Here is a 24,298-nt window from a genome sequence, read left to right on the forward strand (position 1 = left end):
AGATCACCAAACACTGATGTAGAGGGGGTGCTTCTCTCCCTTTGTCCCTAGCTTTCTTTGTCCCTTTTATCAAGGTCCATCCAGAAACCTACCTGCCATTGTATCTGAAACTAAGGATGGGGCTAGTTCGGGATATAGTAAGATCTAGAAAGATGCCGTTATGAGTGCACTAACCCGGTGTGCCTCCCTGACTCACTCTGTTATTCCCATGCCACAGAGCAGAAGGGGTGGATACTCAACCCAGAGTACATATGCCAGAAAGTGACCTGGCTGAGCCTCTGACGCCTTATGGTTGTCATTGGTGTGATTTGACCTCTGTGCTATGCCACGTGTGGTTACCGATCTCTTCTGAGGATGATGTCCTCCCGTGGGTTTTTGGGCTATTGTCTGGTTGGCTTTTCAGCCATATTGTTCCGCCTGGGTCCTAGTTCCTGGACGAGGCTGGCTGTGCCTCCCTTGGGGAAGAGTGGGAAGCCCCTTTCCTAACTGCCTCGGCTAACTACAAAAAGCCAAAATGGTTGGGGTTGGTTGTGTGTGTTTTTCAGGTGGGCTGGAGGGTTTGTTCACTACAGAAAGCATCTTGGTAGCGAGTCCCCCTTTTGATTTCAGTTCTGTTGTGCGTAGAATAAGCTAAAACCTGTTGACCCTAGAGGTCTTCCCTAGAAAAGCTTTGGAATTCAGTCGCTCATTAGCATAAAGGAAATGGGAGGTGAAAATATTGTGGAGCACAGAGTGGCTAGACAGGAAGAGACAGCAGCTGGCCTCACACCCACGCCTGTGGGAAGCCTGCACCCACAGGGTTCTTCCTGGAAACTGGGCTGCCTTGGGACCGTGTATATGAGGTCCATGCTTGTGGTATAGAAAATTCTAGACTTTGGAATCATTGATGAAAGAAAACCAGAGCTATCTGTTGAGTGTTATCCTTAGGCCAGAAGCTATGCTCTGGTGTTTTTCATGGAGGATGTGTGCCCTGGCCTCATGGAGCCAGCAGCCAGACTTAATCCTGCTTGGATGCGGGGCGGGGGGTGAGAGGGTGGGGGGTGGGGTGTTTGCCGCTGAGAACCAGGTGTCCTCCACCTCCCATAGCTCCCAGCTTGGTGGGCAGACTCTCTTGCTCTAACCAGCTGGGAGAAATGCCATCCCCGAGGAGACAGGGATCTGGGGAGAGAGTCGAACCCAGCACTACCCTCTGTCTCACTTTGACCTTCTGGGCCTGGTAATTACCAACTGGCTGAGTGCAAGGTGCCATACCTGAGGAAGGAGGCTGGGAGTGTAGCGTCCACTGTCCGCACCAGCACCACTGTGCAACGGGTTGGAGCCGAAGGTGCCTGTTGTTGGAATGATTTCTACCCTTTTCAGAACCTGTAGGAAAGTATCTTCTGACATTAGCCACCACACTCACTTCACCTGTGCCTAACTGACAGGCCTCTCAAAGTTACCCGTTTGATTAAAAAAAAAAAAAAATCCTATCATATTCTGTAACTAATACAGCAGCAGCTGCTACCACTGCTGGGCACTTCCCATGTGCCAGGGTTCCTTTGTTATGTTCCCCGGGGTGTCCCTTGAGCCCCACTCCCCTGCCCTGTGAGGCATCCGCTCAACTGCTCAAATTCACACAGTGATAACTGGAGTGGGGCTAGGTAACGTGAGACTCAAGGGAGAGTATCTTCCAGGATCTTCTCTCTGGTCACTGGCCCCACAGGGCCGTAAAGAGCTGGCTGAGTTGTTCCCCTGCTGGTGACCACGAAGGAGAAGGAGGAGGAGGAGGAGGAGAAGGAGGAGGAGGAGGAGGAGGAGGAGGAGGAGGAGGAGGAGGAGGAGGAGGAGGAGGAGGAGGAAGAAGAAGAAGAAGAAGAAGAAGAAGAAGAAGAAGAAGAAGAAGAAGAAGAAGAAGAAGAAGAAGAAGAACAAGAAGAAGAACAAGAAGAAGAACAAGAAGAAGAAATTGACACCTCCAAGATTTCTTGAGAGCCTGCCCTGCTTGGGCTGCCACTCCTGGGATCCTGGCCTGGCCTCACCTTCCTGGCAAGGATTACAACCTGGCCCTGGGCTTTCTAACCCAGGACCTCTGCAAGAGCAACAAGTGCTCTTTCCATGTGAGGCCCGTGAGGCCCCTGCCTCTGCTACTTGGTATTTCCCACGTTTACCTGGAAAGATGTCAGGACACCCGTGGGCATGAGGCCAAGCCAGGGTGAAAATGGAGCAGGTTTTTGTCCCTCTGACCCAGCTCCCCTCTCGTCTGCCCTCATCAACACCGTGCTGGGTGGGAGGCAACCAGCTGCTACCGTACCAGTTGCCACAGAGTCCCAACTCCAGATAGAGTTATGGTTCTTGTTCTCATATGAGTGGAGGGAGAGCTGTTTTTCAGAGAGAAAAGCATCCCTGATGACAGGTTTTCTGTTTTCAGAATCGCTGCCTTTAGAGGGAAGGACTGCCAGCCGTTGCTCTTCTAAAACCCAGTTCTTTTGAGCCAAGAAACGTTGGCCTCCTCTGAGCCTCGGCTTAGAACCTGGATGGGCAGCAGGTATCTCGAGTGAGTCCAGCATCCTGCCAACCACAAAACAATGCTGAGGTTTAACTGGGTGCAGCCTGAACAGTTGAGAAAGGACTGTGCCGGAACCTGGACAGCAGGGATAGGCCAATTACTAAAGTTTCTTAGAACCGTGTTCTAAGTCTGTGTTTTTGTTTAAGAATTTTTTTTAGCAGGGCTGGAAAGATGGCTCCTTTTGCACATGACCTGGGTTTGGTTCCCAGCACCTGCAGGGTGATTCAGAACCACCCATAACTCTTATTCCAAGTGAGTTATGCCCACTCCTGACCTCTGAGGAGGTCACAGGCACACATGTGGTACACATACATACCTGCAGGCAAAACATTCATATGTGCAAAATAAAATTAAACTTATGAATTTTTTTCTTTCAGAGGCAATGTAGATAGATAAATACTATGACTATTGAAGCTGAGTAATGCATTCACAGTGGTTATTACAACACGTTCTCTTCTTCCTGTTTTTTCTCTTCTTTTTTTTTTAACTTTTGTTCCTATAGCATACATTTTCCAGAGTAAAGAGGTGAGTTATTTTTTGAACAGCAGTTAACAATGTTGCTTCTCTTGGCTCTGATTGAGGCTTCATTGTGGCTCAATTGCCAGGACAAGTAAGTAGCAACAGACTAGCCAGTCGGTAGAGAAGCCCCAGTCAGAGAGACAGTAAGAACTGCAGTTGCCAGGACTGAAGTGGGCAGAAATCCGGAGCTAGCGTTTCATGAGGACAGAGTTTCAGGTTTGCAAGGTGCTGGGTTCCGGAGAAGTGTGGTGGTGATGGCTACGGCTGTTGTCGAGTACGTAATATCACCGAACCGTACATTTTAAAATGGTCAGTTTCCTGTAATGTGGTTTTTAGTTTGTAACCACAGTCTTATTTTTTTCCCCCTCTAAAAGGAAAAGCTGGGGCTCAGGGGCTGACTCGGTTAGTACAGTGCTTTCAGATTTTTTTACTCCACACTGTATGGCGTAAAAGCGAGGCTCTGGAGCATGTGTCTGTGATCCCAGAGCTATGAGGATGGGAGATAGAGACGGGGTCCTTGGAGCCTGCTGGCCAGCTACTCAGGCCTAGTGTTCAAGTTCCAGGTTCAGTGAGAAACCCTGACTCAAAAAACAAATAATATGGGAAGTGGTAGAAGTAGACACCTAATATCTACTGAACATCTACACCCGTATGTGTAAACAGTCTTTTTCTGTCCCGACAGCCAGCTCTGAAATAATGACATGGAGACTTACTATTAATTATGAAAGCTTGGCCTTGGCTTAGACTTGTCCCACTAGCCCTTATAACTTAAATTAACCTGCTTATATTAATCTATGTTCTATCACGTGGCTTTTACCTCTGTCCCATTCTACGTTTACAGTTCATTCCACCTCTCCATGGCTCTCTGCCCCCCCCACTAGATTCCTCCTCCTCTTCCTCTCTCCCCAGAAATCTCACTAGTACCTCCTGCCTAGCTATTGGCTGTTCAGCTTTTTATTACACCAATCACAGCAATACACCTTCACACAGTGTTCAAATATGTGCACACATGTTGTTCAAATATCCCACAACATGTGTGCACACATTTGAACACACACACACACACACACACACACACACACACACACACACACACTCACACACACTGGAAAGGAGGAAGAGTGTGAGAGGAAGAGAGATTCCCCCACCCCCAACCCGTAAGCACAGGATTCGGAGGCTGATGCCTGAGAACTGCTAAGGGCTCAAGGCTTGGCCTATGTAGTAAGATCCTGTCTCACACCAGCCCCCGCACCACCACCAGGGGGAGGAGGCAGGGAAGGAAAGCCAAGCCAGCCTGAAGCAGGATCAGTAATGTCTTACCACTGTGGCCTCATGTTCAGAGTCCAGGCCAATGGAGCTGGAAAGATGGCTCCATACTTAGGAGCACTTGTTACTCTTGCAGAGGACCGGGGTTTAGTTCCCAGCACACACATGGTGGTTCCTAATCATCTATGATTCCATTTCCAGAGGATCCAGGGCTCTCTCCTGACCTGCAAGGGCACCAGGCATACTTGTGATGCACATACATACATGCAGACAAAACATTCGTACATACAAGATAAATGTCTTTAAAATGAGCCTAAGCCAACCCAAGCATGGGGGCTCACATTGGTAATCCCAACACTTGGGAGGCTGAGGCAGGAAAATTGCATGAATGTGAGGCCTCAGATACATAGTGAGATTCAGATTAGTCTAGTTTAAGAGACCCTATCTTAGAAAAAGTAAATGCTTTGGTGGAGGGGGGTGTTTAGACCAATGGACTGGAATTCTGGTCACTAGGTGGCTGTTTAGTCCACTAGCGTGACCTGCCATGAATACCCCAGTGATTTGTACACCAGCCTTAGGGTTGCCACTCAGTTAGCCAGGTATGCAAATGGGACATATGCAGTACTTTGCTTACAGACCTGACCTCTGGGAGCCACTGTGAGTTCCTCTATAAGTCCATGGTTGTTTTTAATCTCAGAACAGTGTCAAGAGGACTCTTGACTATTAAAATTGAGACAAGGAAAGAAATTAAAAGAAAAAAATGTATATGCAATGACAACATATATAAAACAGCCTTTTCTGCTCCAGTGTAACAATGTATCCAGGAAAGCTTCACCCATGGATGACAAGCCAGTGAGACAAAGTTGTGGGAAACATAGGACATTTTGTCTCAAGGTATCACCTTGGCTTCACAGGCTACTTGTGAATCTCACAGGCAAAGGGGGAACTCTTTAGAACAGAGAGAACCCATGTCCCCACCTTAGCCAAGCAGTACAAGCTGGCTTTCTGTTGCTGGGATACATCGACTAGATCTGTAAATCCCAGTATGACTCAGCAAGGAGGATTGGGCTCCTCTATGCGTCCCTGCACACTGTTCAAAATGTGTCTATCCACAAGGAAACAATCCAGCCAATCAAGAATGGGGAACACTTTAAAATATAGCTGGACTCTGTGTTCTCAAAACACTAAGATTTAAGACTGAAAGATTTTAGACTCTTGGTGTAAACCTAGTTTGGCTCTGGGATCCAAAACAAAGGAGGATAGTAAATATGTTTTCAGAACCCCTGGAGCAAATCATATGTGGACTGAACATTAAAATGTTATTGCATGCAGGTTTGTAATCCCCCCTCCCCAGCACTTGAGAGGTAGAGGCAAGAGGACCAGAGTTCAAGAACAGCCTCAACAACATAGTGAATTTGAGGCTATCCTGGGCTACATGAGACCCTGTCTCAGAAACAAAAGAGAAGCTATTGCTTTAGTGGTGGTGTATTAGTGTTATTAATGTCTTGGCATGTGTATGAAAATGTCTTCAGGAGGAGATGCTCGGGTGCTGGGGGTAGTAGCATAGCCCATCTATAACCTGCAATGCCCGTATTTTATATACAACACACAGAAACAGAGTAAGTATGGACCAACTGTCTGCAGCTGGGGGATGTGGGTGAATGGTTAGGTGTGTTCCTCATTCTCTCATTTCTGTAGAGTAAAAGGCTTTGAAAATCAAAAGTGTACCAAGGAAGTTGAGGAGAGCCTGGCCCTTATCTGACTCTGGCTTGGGTCCCAGCATCTCTCTGGGTGCAGCCCTGAAGACTTAACATTTTCTGCGCATTTTGCTCATAAGGAGGAAGCAGCTAAGTGTAATGGTGCTTGGTGGTGGCAGCACCCGGGACAAAGGGCTAGGCCACTTAAGGCTGTGGGAGGAGGGGAGGAAATGTCTGCTGGGCACGTGCACTGCTAGGCAACTCAGAGCCATTCCTGACTGCTAAGTGTATCTGTGTTGGGAAACAATGTGTATATTGAAGTCATTGTGGCCAGGAAAAAGGAGCAGGGATTCTGAAGCCACTTCTGGGGATAAAGACCAAATCTCCCATCATCTTTTTTTTTTTTTTTTTTTTTGAGCCCTAGGGATGCTTGAGGTTCCTTTGAGGACTCAGCATGGTGAGGCACGGTGCATTCTGTGTACTGGGCGCTGGTGAAGCATTTTCCATTCTGCAAGATCATTCTCTTTCCACGTGGGGTATATTCCTAGTCATAAACAAAAGAACAGCCTGGAGGGTTTCATGCCGCTAGCGCCAGAGCAAACTCATTGAGAATGCAGGCCCAACCCTGCCTGGCTGTAGCCTGCAGTGTGGAGGGTCCCCAAGAGGCCTCCCCACTTGTGTGGTGAGTAGAGGGAGCCAGGGAAGTGAGATCCCTTCTCCCTAAGCCATGACCCCTCCTTTGGGGGTTAATCCTCTGAGGCCTGGTAGCAAGGCTCTGAAAGGTTTGAAAAGCAAGGAGGGGCAGAGGAAACTAATCTGATTGAAGACATCAGCTGGTGCCTCCAGATAGCTGGCTGGCTGCCAGCAGTGCTGCTCCAGGGGCTCAGGGCCACCCTGAGCACAGTGTACCATCCTGCCTGGGCTGAATACCCTGCCATTTTATGCCTCCCTGCACCTACCCCCCCCAAAAAAAAACCCTCATGGGGACAAGGGTGTAACTCAGTGGTAGAGCACTTCCCTTGTCTGTGGGAGGGTGCGAACTCAATCATTAGCACCAAATTGGGTGTGGGGGGTCCTATCTGTTAGTATATGGTGCCAAGATTAGCTCAGTTCTGTATAAGGTTCAGGGAAAGCTGGGCAGTTGTTGGGGGCGGGGGTAGCTGCTTTTAAATGATTATTAAAATATACGATCTTGCCTGTTGCACTCTTGTAGTTACTGAATAGACCTGTCTTGAAAAGGGGTCAGGGGCTGGAAAGATGGTTCAGTGGCTAAGAGCATGTGATATTCTTGCAGAGGACTGGTTCCCAGAACCCACAACCATCTTTAACTGCAGCTCCAGGGGATCTGATACCCTTTGGATCCTGAGAGCACCTGTAGTCATGTTCACATAACCACACTCAGACAGAGCCAGCCACCCAGCCACACACACACACACACACAATTAAAATTACTAAAAAGCAGAGTATGATTGGGCACACCTTTTAATCCCAGCACTCAGGAGGCAGAGGCAGATGGATCTCTGTGAGTTCGAGGCCAGCCACAGCTCTATAATAAGATCCTGTCTCAACAAAACAAACAAAAAACGAAAAGACTAATAAAAATATTCTTGGGGCCCAGCGGCGGCAGCCGACAGGGATATTCAGACCCGGCGGCAGCCGGCAGAGACATCCAGGCCCAGCGGCGTTCCACAGAGGTAGACAGGCCCGGCGGCGGAGACAAGCAGACGCAGGTAGGCCTGTGGCGGGGGCCCGTGGAGGTAGACGGGCCCAGCGGCGGCAGCCGACAGGGATATTCAGACCCGGCGGCAGCTGGCAGAGACACTCAGGCCCAGCGGCGGCCCACAGAGGTAGACGGGCCCAGCAGCGGCCCGCTGAGGTAAACGGGCCCGGCGGCAGCGGCCAACAGGGACATTCAGGCCCGGCGGCAACCGGCAGAGACATTCAGGCCCAGCAGCGGCCCACAGAGGTAGACAGGCCCGGCGGCAGAGACAAGCAGACGCAGGTAGGCCTGCGGCGGTGGCCCGCGGAGGTAGACGGGCCCAGCAACAGCCCGCTGAGGTAGACGTGCCCAGCGGCGGCAGCCGACAGGGATATTCAGACCCGGCGGCAGCCGGCAGAGACATTCAGGCCCAGCGGCAGTCCACAGAGGTAGACAGGCCCGGCGGCGGAGACAAGCAAACGCAGGTAGGCCTGTGGCGGCGGCCTGTGGAGGTAGACGGACCCAGCGGCAGCCTGCTGAGGTAGACGTGCCCGGCGGCAGCAGCCGACAGAGACATTCAGGCCCGGTGGCGGCCCCCAGAGGCAGACAGAACCAGCGGCAGCTGACAGGGACCACAGGCCCGGCGGAGGACCGCAGAGGTAAACAGGCCCAGGGACGGAGACAAGCAGACGCAGCTTGGAACAGGGACGCCCCTAACCCCAACAACTGGGGAAGAAGCTATCTCCGTGGGTCAGAACCAAAACGAATCTGAACACTCCATCTGAGGACAACCCAGGGCCCAGCTGCTGATCCTGTGAAACCCAACAACTTGGAGGTGTTGGTGAGACTACCCTGCTCAGCTGAAACCCATCTGGGGAGGATTCAGATGCCTACAGTTTAAAGTCTGAAGAAACAAGATCAGCTGAGGAGTTGACAAATGAACAAAAAGTGACCTGAGAACACAGAAGAAGGCGCTACCCAGACACCAAACCAGATCACCAGAATCATAAGTATATAATTCACCGATCGAAATCAGCTGCCCCTGAAGAAATAGCCCAATAGCACCAATTTAACCAAGAACCACTACTAAACCAAGACTAAAAATTAGAACAAGAGAGGCACTCTCAGACACAGACACCACCTGCACCTCACAGAGGAAGAGATGAGTAGACGCCAGTGCAAAAATACAGGCAACAACATAAAGACCTATATGGCAACATCAGAACCTAGTGATTCTACACCTGCAAGACCTAAACATACCATGACAGAAGAAGCAGAAGAAATCAACCCTAAAAATGACATTAAGAAGATGATAGAGGCCCTTAAAGAAGAAATAAAACATTCCCTCAATGAGGAAATAAAAACTTTCCTTAAAGAGGAATTGAAAAACTACCTTAAAGAGGAAATAAAAACTTTCCTTAAAGAGGAAATAAAAGACTCCCTTAAAGAGGAAATAAAAACTTCCCTTAAAGAGGAAATGAAAAACTCCATTAAGGAGGAAATAAAAAACTCCCTTAAAGAAATGGAAGAAAAAACGAACAAAAAATGGGAAGAAATCAAAGAAAGTCAAGAAAAAGCAATTAAACAGATGAAAGAAACATTCCAAGATCTGAAAAATGAATTTGAGACAATAAAGAAAACACATGCTGAGGGAATGCTGGAAATAGAAATCCTGACAAAACGAACAGGAACTACAGAAACAAGCATAACCAACCGATTGCAAGAGATGGAACAGAGAATCTCTGACACTGAAGACACGATAGAGAAAATAGATTCGTCAGTCAAAGAAAACAATAAAGACAAAAAAGTCCTAACACAAAACGTCCAGGAAATTTGGGACACCATGAAAAGACCAAACCTAAGAATAATAGGGATAGAAGAAGGAGAAGAATACCAACTCAAAGGCACAGAAAATATATTCAACAAAATCATAGAAGAAAACTTTCCTAATCTAAAGAAAGAAATACCTATGAAGATACAAGAAGCTTACAGAACACCGAATAGGCTGGATCCAAAAAAAAAGTCCCCTCGCCACATAATAATCAAAACACTAAACACACAGAATAAAGAAAAAATATTAAGAGCTGCAAAGGAAAAGGACCAAGTAACATATAAAGGCAAACCCATCAGAATAACACCAGACTACTCAATAGAGACTATGAAAGATAGAAGATCATGGACAAACCTCATGCAGACACTAAGAGACCATGGATGCCAACCCAGACTATTATACCCAGCAAAACTCTTAATCACCATAGGCGGAGTAAACAAAATATTCCAGGATAAAACCAGATTTAATCAATACCTGTCCACAAACCCAGCCCTACAGAAAGCACTAGAAGGGAAAATTCAACCCAAAGAAGCTAAACACATCCATGAAAAATCAAGCAATAGATAATCCTACACCAACATACACCACAGAAGGACAACACAACACAACCAAAAAAATAACAGGAATTAACAATCACTGGTCATTAATATCCATCAATATCAATGGTCTCAACTCACCTATAAAAAGACACAGGCTAACAGAATGGATTAGAAAACAGGACCCATCCATATGCTGCATACAAGAAACACACCTTAACTCCAAAGACAGACACTACCTCCGAGTAAAGGGATGGGAAAAGGTTTTCCAAGCAAATGGACCTAAGAAACAAGCTGGTGTAGCTATCCTAATATCTAATAAAATAGACTTCAAACTAAAATCAATCAAAAGAGACCAGGATGGACATTACATATTCATCACAGGAAAAATCCACCAAGATGAAGTCTCGATTCTAAACATTTATGCTCCAAATACAAAAGCACCCACATTCATAAAAGAAACACTACTAAAGTTTAAAACGCACATCAAACCCCACACATTAGTAGTGGGAGACTTTAACACACCACTCTCACCAAAAGATAGATCTACCAGACTGAAACTTAACAAAGAAATAAAGGACCTAACAGATGTTATGACTCAAATGGACCTAACAGATATCTACAGAATATTCCATCCTAACACAAAAGAATATACCTTCTTCTCAGCACCCCATGGAACCTTCTCAAAAATTGACCACATGCTTGGACACAAAACAAATCTCAACAGATACAAAAAAACTGGAATAACCTCCTGTATCTTATCAGACCACCATGCCTTAAAGTTAGAACTCAATAACAACAAAAATTATAGAAAACCCACAAACTCATGGAAACTGAATAATACCCACCTGAAACATCAATGGGTCAAGGAAGAAATAAAGACAGAAATTAAAGAGTTCCTAGAATTCAATGAAAATGAAAGTACAACATACCCAAACTTATGGGACACTATGAAAGCAGTGCTAAGAGGAAAATTCATAGCTCTAAATGCACACATAAAGAAGATGGAGCAATCCCATACCAATGAATTAACAGCACAACTGAAAGCTCTAGAACAAAAAGAAACAAACTCACCCAGGAGAAATAGACGCCAGGAAATAATCAAATTGAGGGCTGAAATCAACGAAATAGAAAACAAGAGAACAATACAAAAAATCAATGAAACAAAGAGTTGGTTCTTTGAAAAAATCAACAAGATAGACAAACCACTAGCCAAATTAATCAAAAAGCAAAGAGAGAACACCCAAATTCACAAAATCAGAAATGAAAAGGGAGACATAACAACAGACAATGAGGAAATCCAGAGAATCATCAGATCATACTTCAAAAACCTGTACTCCACAAAAATGGAAAACCAGGAAGAAATGGACAATTTTCTGGATAAATACCAAATACCAAAATTAAATCAAGACCAGATAAACCATTTAAATAGACCAATAACCCCTAAAGAAATAGAAACAGTCATCAAAAGTCTCCCAACTAAAAAAAGCCCAGGACCAGATGGTTTTAGTGCAGAATTCTACCAGACTTTCAAAGAAGAACTAATACCAATCCTCTTCAAAGTGTTCCACACAATAGAAACAGAAGGAACACTACCAAACTCTTTTTATGAGGCTACAATTACCCTGATACCCAAACCACACAAAGATGCAACAAAGAAAGAGAACTACAGACCAATCTCCCTCATGAACATTGATGCAAAAATACTCAACAAAATATTGGCAAACCGAATCCAAGAATACATCAAAACAATCATCCATCACGACCAAGTAGGATTCATCCCAGGGATGCAAGGATGGTTCAACATACGGAAATCAGTCAATGTAATACACCATATAAACAAACTGAAAGAAAAAAACCACATGATCATCTCCCTAGATGCTGAAAAAGCCTTTGACAAAATCCAACACCCCTTCATGATAAAGGTCTTAGAAAGAATAGGAATACAAGGAACATTTCTAAACATAATAAAAGCAATTTATAGCAAGCCAACAGCAAACATCAAATTAAATGGAGAGAAACTCAAAGCGATACCACTAAATTCAGGAACAAGACAAGGCTGTCCACTCTCCCCATATTTATTCAATATAGTACTAGAAGTTCTAGCTAGAGCAATAAGACAACAAAAGGAGATCAAAGGGATACAAATTGGCAAGGAAGAAGTCAAACTTTCACTATTTGCAGATGATATGATAGTATACATAAGTGACCCCAAAAACTCTACCAGGGAACTTCTACAGCTGATAAACTCCTTCAGTAAAGTGGCAGGATACAAGATCAACTCAAAAAAATCAGTAGCCCTCCTATACACAAATGATAAAAGGGCTGAGAAAGAAGTCAGAGAAACATCACCCTTTACAATAGCCACAAATAATATAAAATACCTTGGGATAACACTAACTAAACAAGTGAAAGACCTTTTTGATAAGAACTTTAAATCTCTAAAGAAAGAAATTGAAGAAGATATCAGAAAATGGAAGGATCTCCCATGCTCATGGATAGGCAGGATTAACATAGTAAAAATGGCAATCTTACCAAAAGCAATCTACAGATTCAATGCAATCCCCATCAAAATCCCAACACAATTCTTCACAGACTTGGAAAGAAAAATACTCAACTTTATATGGAAAAACAAAAGACCCAGGATAGCTAAAAGAATCCTATACGATAAAGCAACCCTTGGAGGCATCACCATCCCGGACCTCAAACTCTACTATAGAGCTATAGTAATAAAAACAGCTTGGTACTGGTATAAAAACCGACATACGGACCAATGGAATCGAATTGAAGACCCTGACATTAATCCATGCACATATGAACACCTGGTTTTTGACAAAGGAGCCAAAACTATACAATGGAACAAAGAAAGTATCTTCAACAAATGGTGCTGGCATAACTGGATGTCAATATGTAAAAGATTACAAATAGATCCATATCTGTCACCATGCACAAAACTCAAGTCCAAGTGGATCAAAGACCTAAACATAAATCCAGTTACACTAAACTTAATAGAAAAGAAGATAGGAAGCACTCTTGAACGCATTGGCACCGGAGACCATTTCCTAAATAAAACACCGACAGCACAAACCCTGAGCACAACCATTAATAAATGGGACCTCTCAAAACTGAGAAGCTTTTGCAGGGCAAAAGACACAGTCAATAAGACAAAAAGACAGCCAACAGATTGGGAAAAGATCTTCACCAACCCCACATCTGACAGAGGATTGATCTCCACAATATATAAAGAACTCAAGAAACTAGACATCAAAGCACTGAACAGTCCAATTAAAAAATGGGCTAAAGAGCTAAACAGAGAATTCACAAAACAAGAACTACAAACGGCTGAAAGACATTTAAAGAAATGCTCAACATCCTTAATCATCAGAGAAATGCAAATCAAAACGACTCTGAGATACCACCTTACACCTGTTAGAATGGCTAAGATCAAAAACACCAATGACAACCAATGTTGGAGAGGATGTGGAGCAAAGGGAACACTCCTCCACTGTTGGTGGGAATGTAAACTTGTACAACCACTGTGGAAATCAGTATGGCGGTTTCTCAGAAAATTAGGAATCGAACTACCTCAAGACCCAGCCATCCCACTCTTGGGCATATACCCAAAGAATGCTGATACATACCATAAAGATACATGCTCAGCTATGTTCATAGCAGCACTATTTGTAATAGCCAGAACCTGGAAACAACCTAGATGCCCATCAACGGAAGAATGGATGAAAAAAATGTGGTACATATACACAATGGAGTACTACTCAGCAGAGAAAAACAATGAAAGCATGAAATTTGCAGGCAAATGGATGGAACTAGAAAAAATCATCCTGAGTGAGGTAACCCAAACCCAGAAAGACAGTTATGGTATGTACTCACTCATTGGTGGATTCTAGATATAAAATGAACAATCAGACCACAACCCATAGAACCATAGAGGCTATATATATAGCATGGAGGTCCCTAGGATGACTGTGGCATATAATCAATTTCAGTTTTACTCAATTATTGAAAAAAAAAATAGCCAAATGAATGGAAACACATGAACTATGAACCAAAGGCTGAGGGGCTCCCAGCTGGATCAGGCCCTCTGAATAGGTGAGACAGTTGATTGGCTTGATCAGTTTGGGAGGCATCTAGGCAGTGGGACCAAGTCCTGTGCTCATTCCATGAGTTGGCTGTTTGAAACCAGGAACTTATGCAGGGACACTTGGCTTAGTCTGGGAGGAAGGGACTGGACCTCCCTGGACTGAGTCTACCAAGTTGATCACAGTCCTCGGGGGAGGACTTGTCCTGGAGAAGGTGGGAATAGAGGGTGGGCTGGGGGTAAGGGGAGGGTGTGGGAGGGGGGAGAATAGGGGAACCCATGGCTGATATGTAGAACTGAATGGTATTGTAAAATAAAAAATATATATCACAAAAAAAAAAAAAAAATAAAAAAATAAAAATATTCTTAAAAAGAAAAATTTTAAACTTAAAAAGTTAAATAAATATATGGTCATTGGAGAAAACCATAGGGAATATTAAACTCTCCAGAGAAAGTACAAACAGTATTCAATTCCAGTGACCAAAGAGAACCACCCATTCATTCATTTGTCTTCCTACAGGAGGTCTTAGAATCTGGTGGTGTTGATTCATGTCAACATGGCCTTTCAGCTAAGCTTTGAAAGACACAGGGTGAGAGAGAATTAAAGAGCACTCCACAGGGGAGGGTCATTGGTCCATGGACTGCATCCTGCTGATGAGGAGGAAGGCCTGGATATGAGGCTGCAGACACCAGTAGGTCCCAGATTGCAGCTGTAAAGGAAGCTCCTCCCCCTTGGACAGTTTGCCCTTGCACTTACCTCTGCCAGCTCCCTGAGGGTGCGTGCTCCGCAGGCAGCACCATTGCAGCCACACACTGCACTCTGGGAGGAGATTGCCCTTGACCGGAGTAGTCTCTGCTTCCTCCCTGTGGTATATCCACTTCCCTGCTCTGCTTCTGAATTCATGCCCATCCATCTTTCCCTTCTTTGAGGGCTGTTGCTGGCTCCCTAATGAGTCAGATCCTGGGCCGCCCAGAGTTTTGTGTTGCTTTGCAGTGGCATCCTTGCATTTGGAATGGGTGTGTCTACAGAGCACCCTTGGGTGGGTACTTCTTACCTTTCCGGGGAGATGGAAAAGCTGGTGACTAATTGGGTCAGGGAGTCCATTGCCACAGCCACGAGCAGGTACACAAAGGTCCTTGTGCCCTTCCCAACACATTTGCTCAGCAGCTGCTCTGCACCCTATAAGGCTATTCAGAGATCACAGGTGACCGGGCCAGGGCTGACTCTCAGTTGGGGAAGGCTTACTGGAGGCAGTAACTTGGAAGGAAGGTGAAGAACACCAAGCTTGGCCGAATGAACAGAGGGGATGAAGATGGGGATGGGTATTCCAGGCTACCGAGCTGTGCAGACAAGGCCAGGAGACACAGCGCTTTCGAAGAACTGCCAGTGGTGGGGGTCCACTGCCAGATGTGGAGTGGTACCCCCAGAAAGGAGTGCTGAGCCTGGAGGTTTCCAGCCCGCAGAGCCTCACAAAGTGGGCCTACCATGTCTCCTAGTAGCTTCTGGTCTTGACCCTCAGTGCAGGAGAAGCCCCTCTGTTTCTGGCTAGTATAACCCAAGGCCTAAAGCCTGCACTTTTAACCATCTCTCAGAACCCCCTGGTAGATGGTCAGGCTCCCACTGTCCACAGCAGCACCTCCTAATGATTCCTTTGGGGCGTTCTTCCTTTCCCTCTTTCCTTCCCCAATTCACTGGTCTTTTCTGAACTCCCCTTCCAAGTGAGCTGTGTCCTAGGCAACCCAAACTAAAACTACGATGGTTAGAATAGGAGTCCCATAGAGGACAGTGGAGAGTGTCAGCCAGGCTCTGCTGCCCACAGAAGGATGGGGTCAGACTTGAGGCCGTTATGACTCTGCCTGAATTGGTGAGGGCTGGACAGGGAATATGGGAACCTGGCCCCTAGAACCTCAAGGCTGCCCGTGGCTGCTCTCCAGCACCTTTGATGTTCTTGGCACCTATCTGAGCATTGGTGTGCATTTTCTCATGGGCTCAAACAAAAGCCTTACAACTGGGGCCACAGAGAGATTGAGCCACCTCGTCCTGATCACACAGCAGGAAGTGATGGTGTGGAGATTCGAGATCCAAATGTGTCCTTTTGTTCCTAGGCAGTTCCTCCTGCCTGTTGCTTTCTGTCACTTTTGCCAACACCATCCCGATATCCCAGGGGAGAAACTGCTATCCCGGGTTCAGTTTCCTCTAGTAAATTCTGCTTCTGCTTTACTGTAGGTAAGTTTGAGGACAGGGAAGACCGTGTGCCCAAATTGGAGCAGATAAACAGTACGAGGATCCTGAGCAGCCAAAACTTTTCCCTCACCAAGAAGGAGCTGCTGGCCACAGAACTTCTGCTCCTGGAGGCTTTCAGCTGGGACCTCTGCCTGCCCACACCTGCCCACTTTCTGGACTACTACCTCTTGGCCTCCATCAGCCAGAAGGACCACCACTGCCACACCTGGCCCACCACCTGCCTCCGAAAGACCAAAGAGTGCCTGAAGGAGTATGCCCACTACTTCCTGGAAGTCACCCTGCAAGGTGAGGGCACAGAGGCAGTGGGGGGGGGGAGCCCAGGGGCTGGGATGGAGTGGCTCAAGAGGGGTGTCATCCAGAGAGGGCCTTCTTTCATGCCCGGAGTCCCCACACCCACATCATTCCCCCTTTGCAAAGAAATGCAAGGATATGCCCAGAGATGCAGAATAACACATAAACAAAATAGCAGCTAACACAAAAGCCACTGGTACCCAGAGACTAGCAGCTCACCTGGGAAGTTTTCACAAGTGGCTCATTCCCAAAGATCTGCCATCACAGATTAAATAGAGTTTGAGGGGAGGTGACAGCGTTCTTCTCATCTGCGTTAGCAGTAAGTTGGCTTCTTTGGGGGCTGGGAAGACAGCTCAAGTGATAATGTGCTTGCTGTGAAAGCATGGGGAGTTCTGAGTTCAAGATGCAGAACCCACATAGAAAGCCAGACATGGTGACACACTCCCCGGTAATCCCACAGCTAGGGAGGCGGAGACTAGAGAATCCAGGTGCTTGCCATTGTAATCCCTCAGGTCCCAGTACGAAACCCTCTCTCCAAGAGCAAGGTAGAGGGCGCCCAAGGAACGGCACCTGAGGTTGACCTCTGGCATCCAGGTGCACACCTGCCAATATGTACACTCGGGAGCAGGGGGTGCTGGGGCTGGAGAGATGGCTCAGAGGTTAAGAGCACTGGCTGCTCTTCCAGAGGTCCTGAGTTTCATTCCCAGCAACCACATGGTGACTCACAGCCATCTGTAATAAGATCTGATGCCCTCTTCTGGCATGTAGGCATATACACAGGCAGTATAATGTGTTCATACACATTGAATGCATAATAAATAAATCTTTTTTAAAAAACAAAATATGTGCACCCACACACATGAAAACACACAAGTTACCCTGTTTGGAGAAAAACAATAATCTCACTCTGTGTGTGTGTGCATAAGTATGTATGCACACACACACACACAGAAGCCAAAAGAGGGCAATAGGCCCATCACTCTCCACTGTTCCATTGAGGCAGGGTCTCTCCTTGAACCTGGGGCTTGCTCTCAGCTAGGCTGGAAACCAGCAAACCACAGTGTTCTTCCTGTCTCTGCCCTCATCAGAGATGGGGTTTCAGGCAATGGCAGGATGCCCAACTTGTTTTGTGAAAGTTGGGATTTTTCTCCATGAGTGTAGAGTAAGCACTCTTTAAAGGTGCATTTCTGCAGCCCTCCAAACCAGACTTTTAAATCTAGATGTTAGGTGAGATGCTGGTCAGAAACACTATTGGTACATCTGCTCAGTGACACACCAAAAGACAAAAAAGCCCAGAGCAGGGATAGTGATGATTTTTCATTATCCAGCATTGGTTGAGCACTTACTGTGTGCCTTCCTGCAGACCTTTGTGTACATGAACTCATCTGAACTTCACAGTGACCCTGTGCTGGCTAGTTTTATGTCAGCTTGACACAAGCTAAAGTCAACCCAAGAGGAGGAAGCCTTAACTGAGAAAATGTCTCCGTAAGATGGGGCTGTAGGCAAGTCTGTAGGGCATTTTCTTTATTAGTGATCAATGGGGGAAGGCCGAGCACCACATTGTGGGTGGTGCCATCCCTGAGCTGGTGATCCCAGGTTAAAAGTAGGCTGAACAAGCCAGGGGAAGCAAAGCAGTACACAACACCCCTCCATGGCCTCTGCATCAGCTCCTGCCTCCAGGTTCCTGTCCTGTTTGAGTTCCTGTCTTGGCCTCCTTCAGTGGACTCTATATAAGTCAAATAAACCCTTTCATCCCCAAGTTGCTTTGGTCATGGTGCTTCACCACAAAAATGGTAACCCTAATAAGACAGACCCCTTTCAAAATAGTTTCAGTCATTCCCATTTTATAAATGGGGAAATGTATACTCAAGAAGTGAAATCACTTCCCCAAGGCCACTGACAGCATTTGAAGCTGGAAGTCTGACTCTATGACTCTACTTATAATTATACCACTCTAACTGATGGATACTTTCAAAGGCAAAACTTGTAGTAATTGAAAGTTATGAGCAATTGATAACAGATAGTAATGCACTGGACCCTGAGTATCATCATTGAAAAGTATAGGAATGCTCATTGTATCCATTCACCATAGCTTCAGTTGTCTTAATGGAACATAAAATTTCTTGGGTTGGTGAGATTGCTCAGTGGAAAGATGGGGCTGTTTGATCCCTGACTCTCACTTGGTACAAGGAAAGAATCGACTCCCTCTGACCTCCACATGTATGAATATCGGACACTTCATGTGCCTATACAGTGACATAAATAAATGTGATTTAATCTTTTTAATATTACTTCATAAACCTAGACAAAGTTATGAATATCAAACTTGTACAGCCATTCATTTGGTTTTCATCCGATTTCCAGTGTCTGCTGAGGACCAGACATGGTTGCTGTACACACAGCCTTTAGTCAGACTCTGTCTATTAATAATAATCAAAAAAAAAAAAAAAAGAATAGAGATCTTTGTGGTTCTGTTTGTAGCCCATCAGCAAGCACCTTTACAGCATTCTGGGAGCTGTAGACATTTTGAAAAATTATCCCTCTAGGCTGATGCCGGAAACCACAGACTGCATGCTGAAACCTTTAAGACCCAACAATGGCACCTGGTCTCTTCTTACCCCATTTGTAAAAGGCCAGCCTTGCATAGCCCTTCCTTGAACTGACTCATTTGTCTGCTGTTGGGCGGACCAAGCAGGAGACTCCATGGAGACGCTTTCCAGTGCTTACACCCTCTGCAATTCTCTTTCAGATCATATCTTTTACAAATTCCAGCCTTCTGTGGTCGCTGCAGCCTGTGTGGGGGCCTCCAGGATCTGCCTTCAGCTTTCTCCCTACTGGACCAGAGACTTGCAGAGGGTCTCCAGCTACTCCCTGGAGCATCTCAGCACATGTATCGAAATCCTGCTGGTGTAAGTCCTCGCCTGGTTGGCTAAGTTTATGAAATACTGACCTTCTATTTGCCCTTGGGGCCCCACCCCAGTGGGGGTGGGGGGGATGTTCCTGAGTCTGGGGCAGATGGTAGTTCCCCCAGGTAAGGTGTTGGATGTAAAGGAGCAGAGTGCCCCCTGACAGAAGTGGTATTGTGGAAAGCGGGGTATGGCAGTATGCAACTGTAATCCTTGAGAAGCTGAAACAGGAGGATTGAAAGCTGGAGGCCCGCCTAGGATAAATAGTGAGACTCTGTCTCAAAAAAAACCAAGAAGTGGGGCTTAGAGAGTTGCCTATTTCTCTTTGTGTTTTTAGGATTGGGAAGGAGGGGAAAGAGGACCGGGGCTGGGGACACCTGCTCCTATATGTCTGGACTCATCCTATCATTTTGTTTCGTTATTGAGACCGGGTGTCATGTAGCCTAGGCTAACCTCAATCTCATTATGTAGCTAGTGGGGTCTCCTGGGACTTCCGATCTTCCTGCTGGTATTATAGGTGTGTGCCACCAGGCAGGTACTCTTCTCAGCTGAACTCCCTCCTGTATGGGCTAATTTCTAATGTCCAGTGTGATTTCGTGAACGATCGTGAATTCAATCTCTCATCGAGTTCCTTTTCTCAGGCAAGCTGCGAAGCTGATCACTTAGCCAGCCAAGTCCAGAGTGTCTTCAACTAAGAGGTCACAGCCTCCTTTCAAGGGTCATCTTAGATCTAACACTGTGAAATAGAGATTGGCAGCCCAAGAGGTCTGTAATGGCTATCGGGAGGAGGGCAGACAGGACAGAACAGCCCTTAAGTGGCTACCTCCAGTCAACTCCCTCTTCTACCAGCGGATAGCAATGACCTCTGTGTGCTGGCCTAATTGATCAGAGGTCTGGGAGGCCGAAGCAAAAGTCCTTCAGCCTCTGAAGAGCCATCACTCAGCTTCCCAATGTGAGCAGCTTGGCTGTGCTACCTGCTCTGAAATGTTAGTCCTGCTCCCTAGGCCGTGTCTTGAATCGTATGCTTTTAGAAGTCCTCAAGTCAAGCTTGGTGGTGGCGGCGGCGCATGTCTTTAATCCTGGCACTGAGGAGGCAGAGGCAGGTGAAGCTCTGTGAGTTCAAGGCCAGCCTGGTCTACAGAGTGAGTTCCAGGACAGCCAGGGCTACACAGAGAAACTCTTCCCTCAAAAAGCAAAAAGTCCCCAAGTCAGAACACAGCTTGTTTTGACAACTGATGGCTGCTCCATTATCAGCTGCCAGGCCAGCCCTGTTCATCCCAGCTGGCTGTCACCCTGGGAAATCCTTGCTCAAATAAATTCTAGACTCCATAGGCTCCTTTCTTCCAGATGACTCTGTCTTTACTTTCTCAAAAAGTTTTGTTTGTTTAAGATGGGGGAAAATAACAAAAAGTATCTGTTGTGTCCCCTCTTTTCAAATGTCTCCTTGGTGTCCAGAAGCTAAGGATTTTCCCATCTGGGGACAGAACTGGCCCGGAAGAACCTAGAGAGTAGTGCTGGTACTCGGCCAAGTGCTGGAATGCAGGAGTGAACAGAAGCAGATGGGACCCAAATTACCCTCTGAGGTTTTAACAGCCCACATGTGTTGGTACAGGGGCTCCAAGGACAAGGTCAGCTGATCTTGCACAGGATCAGAGAGGTGGGACGGAAGCAGCTCCAAGCTGAACCCTGGGGCCAGAGTCTAGTTGGTGAGCAGGCGAGGCTGTGTTGTAGCTTGCCGCCACAGACTGGTATAGCATGGTGCGCCATTCTCCCGGTGCCACCTACTGGGGAAGGTAAGCAGGTGTCTGGTGACGTTTTCTCTCCAAGGCTCACCTGAGTCTTTTCCTTTCAGAGCATATGACAATGTCCTCAAGGATGCAGTTACAGTCAAGAGCCAGGCACTGGCCATGGTGCCTGGCACATCACCAGCTCCCACCCAAGTGCTGTTCCAGCCGCCCGCCTACCCTGCGCTCAGCCAACCACCGCCAACACTAGCCCAGTTCCAGAGTCCAGCGCAGGACTTGTGCTTGGCTTATCGGGACTCATTACAGGCCCATCGCTCAGGAACCCTGCTCTCAGGAGACACTGGTCCATCCCTCCACACCCCATACCCAACCCTCCAACCCTTGGATATGTGTCCTGTGCCCGTCCCTGCATCCCTTAGCATGCAGATGGCCATTGCAGCTGAACCCAGGCACTGTCTTACAGCCACCTATGGAAGCAGCTACTTCAGCGGGAGCCATATGTTCCCCACAGGTTGTTTTGACAGCTAGGCCACATTTGGACCACATGGAGAACTCTGGAAGACCCAGACTGAAGAAGTGAGCACCTAAGAGGGAGAGTTCAGCCAGGTGAGGGAAAGAACCTGGTACCCTTCAATAGTGAGGGTCTGTGTGCTTTAAACAAACAAACAAACAACCCAGAGCAAACATCCAGGGACATACCTCACCCAACAGCATCTCTCTGGGAACCTCTTCCACGAGTGCCTGGAGGACAAAGACATGACTCTGTGGCCATTCACTCCCTTGAGCTGGGGGATCCAATGGAGCACATCAGGCCTGATGAGAGGCTTGGACATTGAGGCCTGCATAGACATCAGTAGCACATCTGGACTTTTCAAAGACTACTTTTCACAGCTATGCCAGTGAAAAAGAAGGGGCAGTTGGGTGGTGGAGGCGCACGCCTTTCATCGAAGCGCTCGGGAGGCAGAGGCAGGCGGATCTCTGTGAGTTCGAGGCCAGCCTGGTCTACAGAGCAAGTTCCAGGACAGCCAAGGTTACACAGGGAAACCCTGTCTGGAAAAAAACAAACAAAAGCAAAGAAAGAAAGAAGTGGCACCTGGCATGTCCTCTGTGTCTCTAGAAGATCCTTCCTGAGTGTGTTTCTCGCCTTAGCTCCACACCAAGGGCCCCTTTACCCCGTGTTTATGCCTGAGCACTGGCCCCTGGAGGCACAGTGGCTATCTTGCCCTTTCGTTTTTGAACCCAAAACCTTTTTTGTCCTTCTCAAGATTTCACATGCTGCTGCTGCTTCCCGGAACAATCTAGCTTTCTATCCCACAAAAAAACAAAACAAAACAAAAAACAACAACAACAAAAAAAAACCCATCTTGTTTACATACTGTGTCAGGGATTTTGTGATACTTGAAAATTCCGTAGGAGAAAAAAGTTTGAATTGCCACACTGTCTGTCCCATGTTGAGGCTGTATCTTTTACGAACCCAGCTTGTGAGCAACTGGTTGGTGGGTAAGAACAGCAGGGAGAGAGAGCACCTCCCAGGCTCCTGGCTCTGGAGTCCGCCCCTGGGATGCTAGGCTTCACCTGTTGAACTTGGATCACTGCCCCCTGGCGGGGGGCTGTTGTGGAAAGGAAGACAAAGGTTTGAACAGGTCGGTCCTCACTTCCCTCCACCACACACAGGCTTGTAGTGCTAAGGGTGAACTGCCCCCAGCTTTGTTTGAGTTTGGCCAATAGTAAAGGGTAATAATACTGTGGAATATTTGAGAAGTGGGGGGTGGGGGGGACGAACATGGTCTATGACACCAGCATTGACAGGCAAGGGATTGCTGGAGCAAAAGCCAGTGTCTGGGGATCTGCAGTGGGAGGGCTCAGGAAGACTGTCACCATGTGCAATATGTTAGGACTGACTCATACATAGCCTGTGCTTAGGATGTGCTTGTGGTTGGTTTTGTTTTGTGTCAGGGGACATGCTGTTCACCCATCAGAATTGGGAGGGAGGTGCAAAAGACCACAAAAACAAATTGTAGTTTTGTTTTTGAAAAGATTGTGTCTAGGTTTTTTTTCTTCTTTCTTTGGTAGCGGGGGCTGGGGGCGGTTCCTTTAATTTCGAGGCAGGTCTAATGTAGCTAAGGCTAGCCTCAAACCTAGTACATAGCCAAGGCTGTCCTTGAACTCCTGATCCTCGTGCTTCAGCCTCCCCTGTATGCCACCACACCTCGCCTCCCATCTTGGTTCTCTCTGACTCGCTTGCCAATCCAAGAGACCATAGCAGGGATGGCCAGGGAGGCGGCCACAGGCTGCTGAGTCGGATGCGACAGTGATGGGACTTTTCTGAGCAGTTGAACTTCTCACGGAAAGTGAATAAGGAAAGAGCTGGATGCAGATGAGGCGCTGCCATTTTGTCAGTTAGCATAGGAACCTGCACATTGGTTTGTTAGTTTTGGTGTTTTTGGCTCCCACCCCTCCACCCCCATTACCAGTCTCTTTGTATTTATGTGCAACTGGTTTGGAGTTATTGTATCTGTCTGTTCTGGGCTGGGGCTTGTGAGAAACATCTCCACTGGGGCCCCAGAGCTAGCCTGATTCCCAGGACCAGGTGTCCTGCAATAAATACATCACCTGCTCTTGGTCTCTTCCTTCTTTGTCCAGACATCTCTTTGCAGGCCAGCCCTTCCCCTCCTCTCTCTAGCCCACCTCCGTGGGAGTCTTCCCTGGATGAGATGTTAGAGAGATCAAGGGATTTATGAGTTTTCTCATTGCTGTGACAAAATGACCCAGTAGAACAACCTAAAGGGGAAAAAAATGTTTGTTTCTGCTCCTGGTTTGAGAATGCAGTCCACTGTGGCAGGGAAGCCATGGTGGGCAAGAACAGCTGTGATGGCCATGGCAGGAGTATGAGGCTGCTTGCTCACATCTCCATGAATCAAG

The 24,298-nt window shown here is 46.9% G+C and overlaps 1 protein-coding gene across 1 annotated transcript in view; it reads left to right on the top strand.

Moving 5' to 3' along the window:
- The window catches only part of Ccnjl (cyclin J like), a 63,528-nt gene extending 39,534 nt beyond the window's left edge, over positions 1-23,994 (top strand). The window contains exons 4-6 of the mRNA XM_006971610.4: positions 16,417-16,719; positions 19,475-19,634; positions 21,484-23,994. Of these exons, the coding sequence (XP_006971672.1) occupies positions 16,417-16,719; positions 19,475-19,634; positions 21,484-21,904 (884 nt within the window). The 3' untranslated portion in view covers positions 21,905-23,994. The remainder of the gene's footprint in view (positions 1-16,416; positions 16,720-19,474; positions 19,635-21,483) is intronic.
- Positions 23,995-24,298: the final 304 nt, after the last annotated feature.

This window comes from Peromyscus maniculatus, chromosome 8 (genome assembly GCF_049852395.1).
Source record: "Peromyscus maniculatus bairdii isolate BWxNUB_F1_BW_parent chromosome 8, HU_Pman_BW_mat_3.1, whole genome shotgun sequence".
In the NCBI taxonomy this organism is placed as follows: domain Eukaryota; kingdom Metazoa; phylum Chordata; class Mammalia; order Rodentia; family Cricetidae; genus Peromyscus; species Peromyscus maniculatus.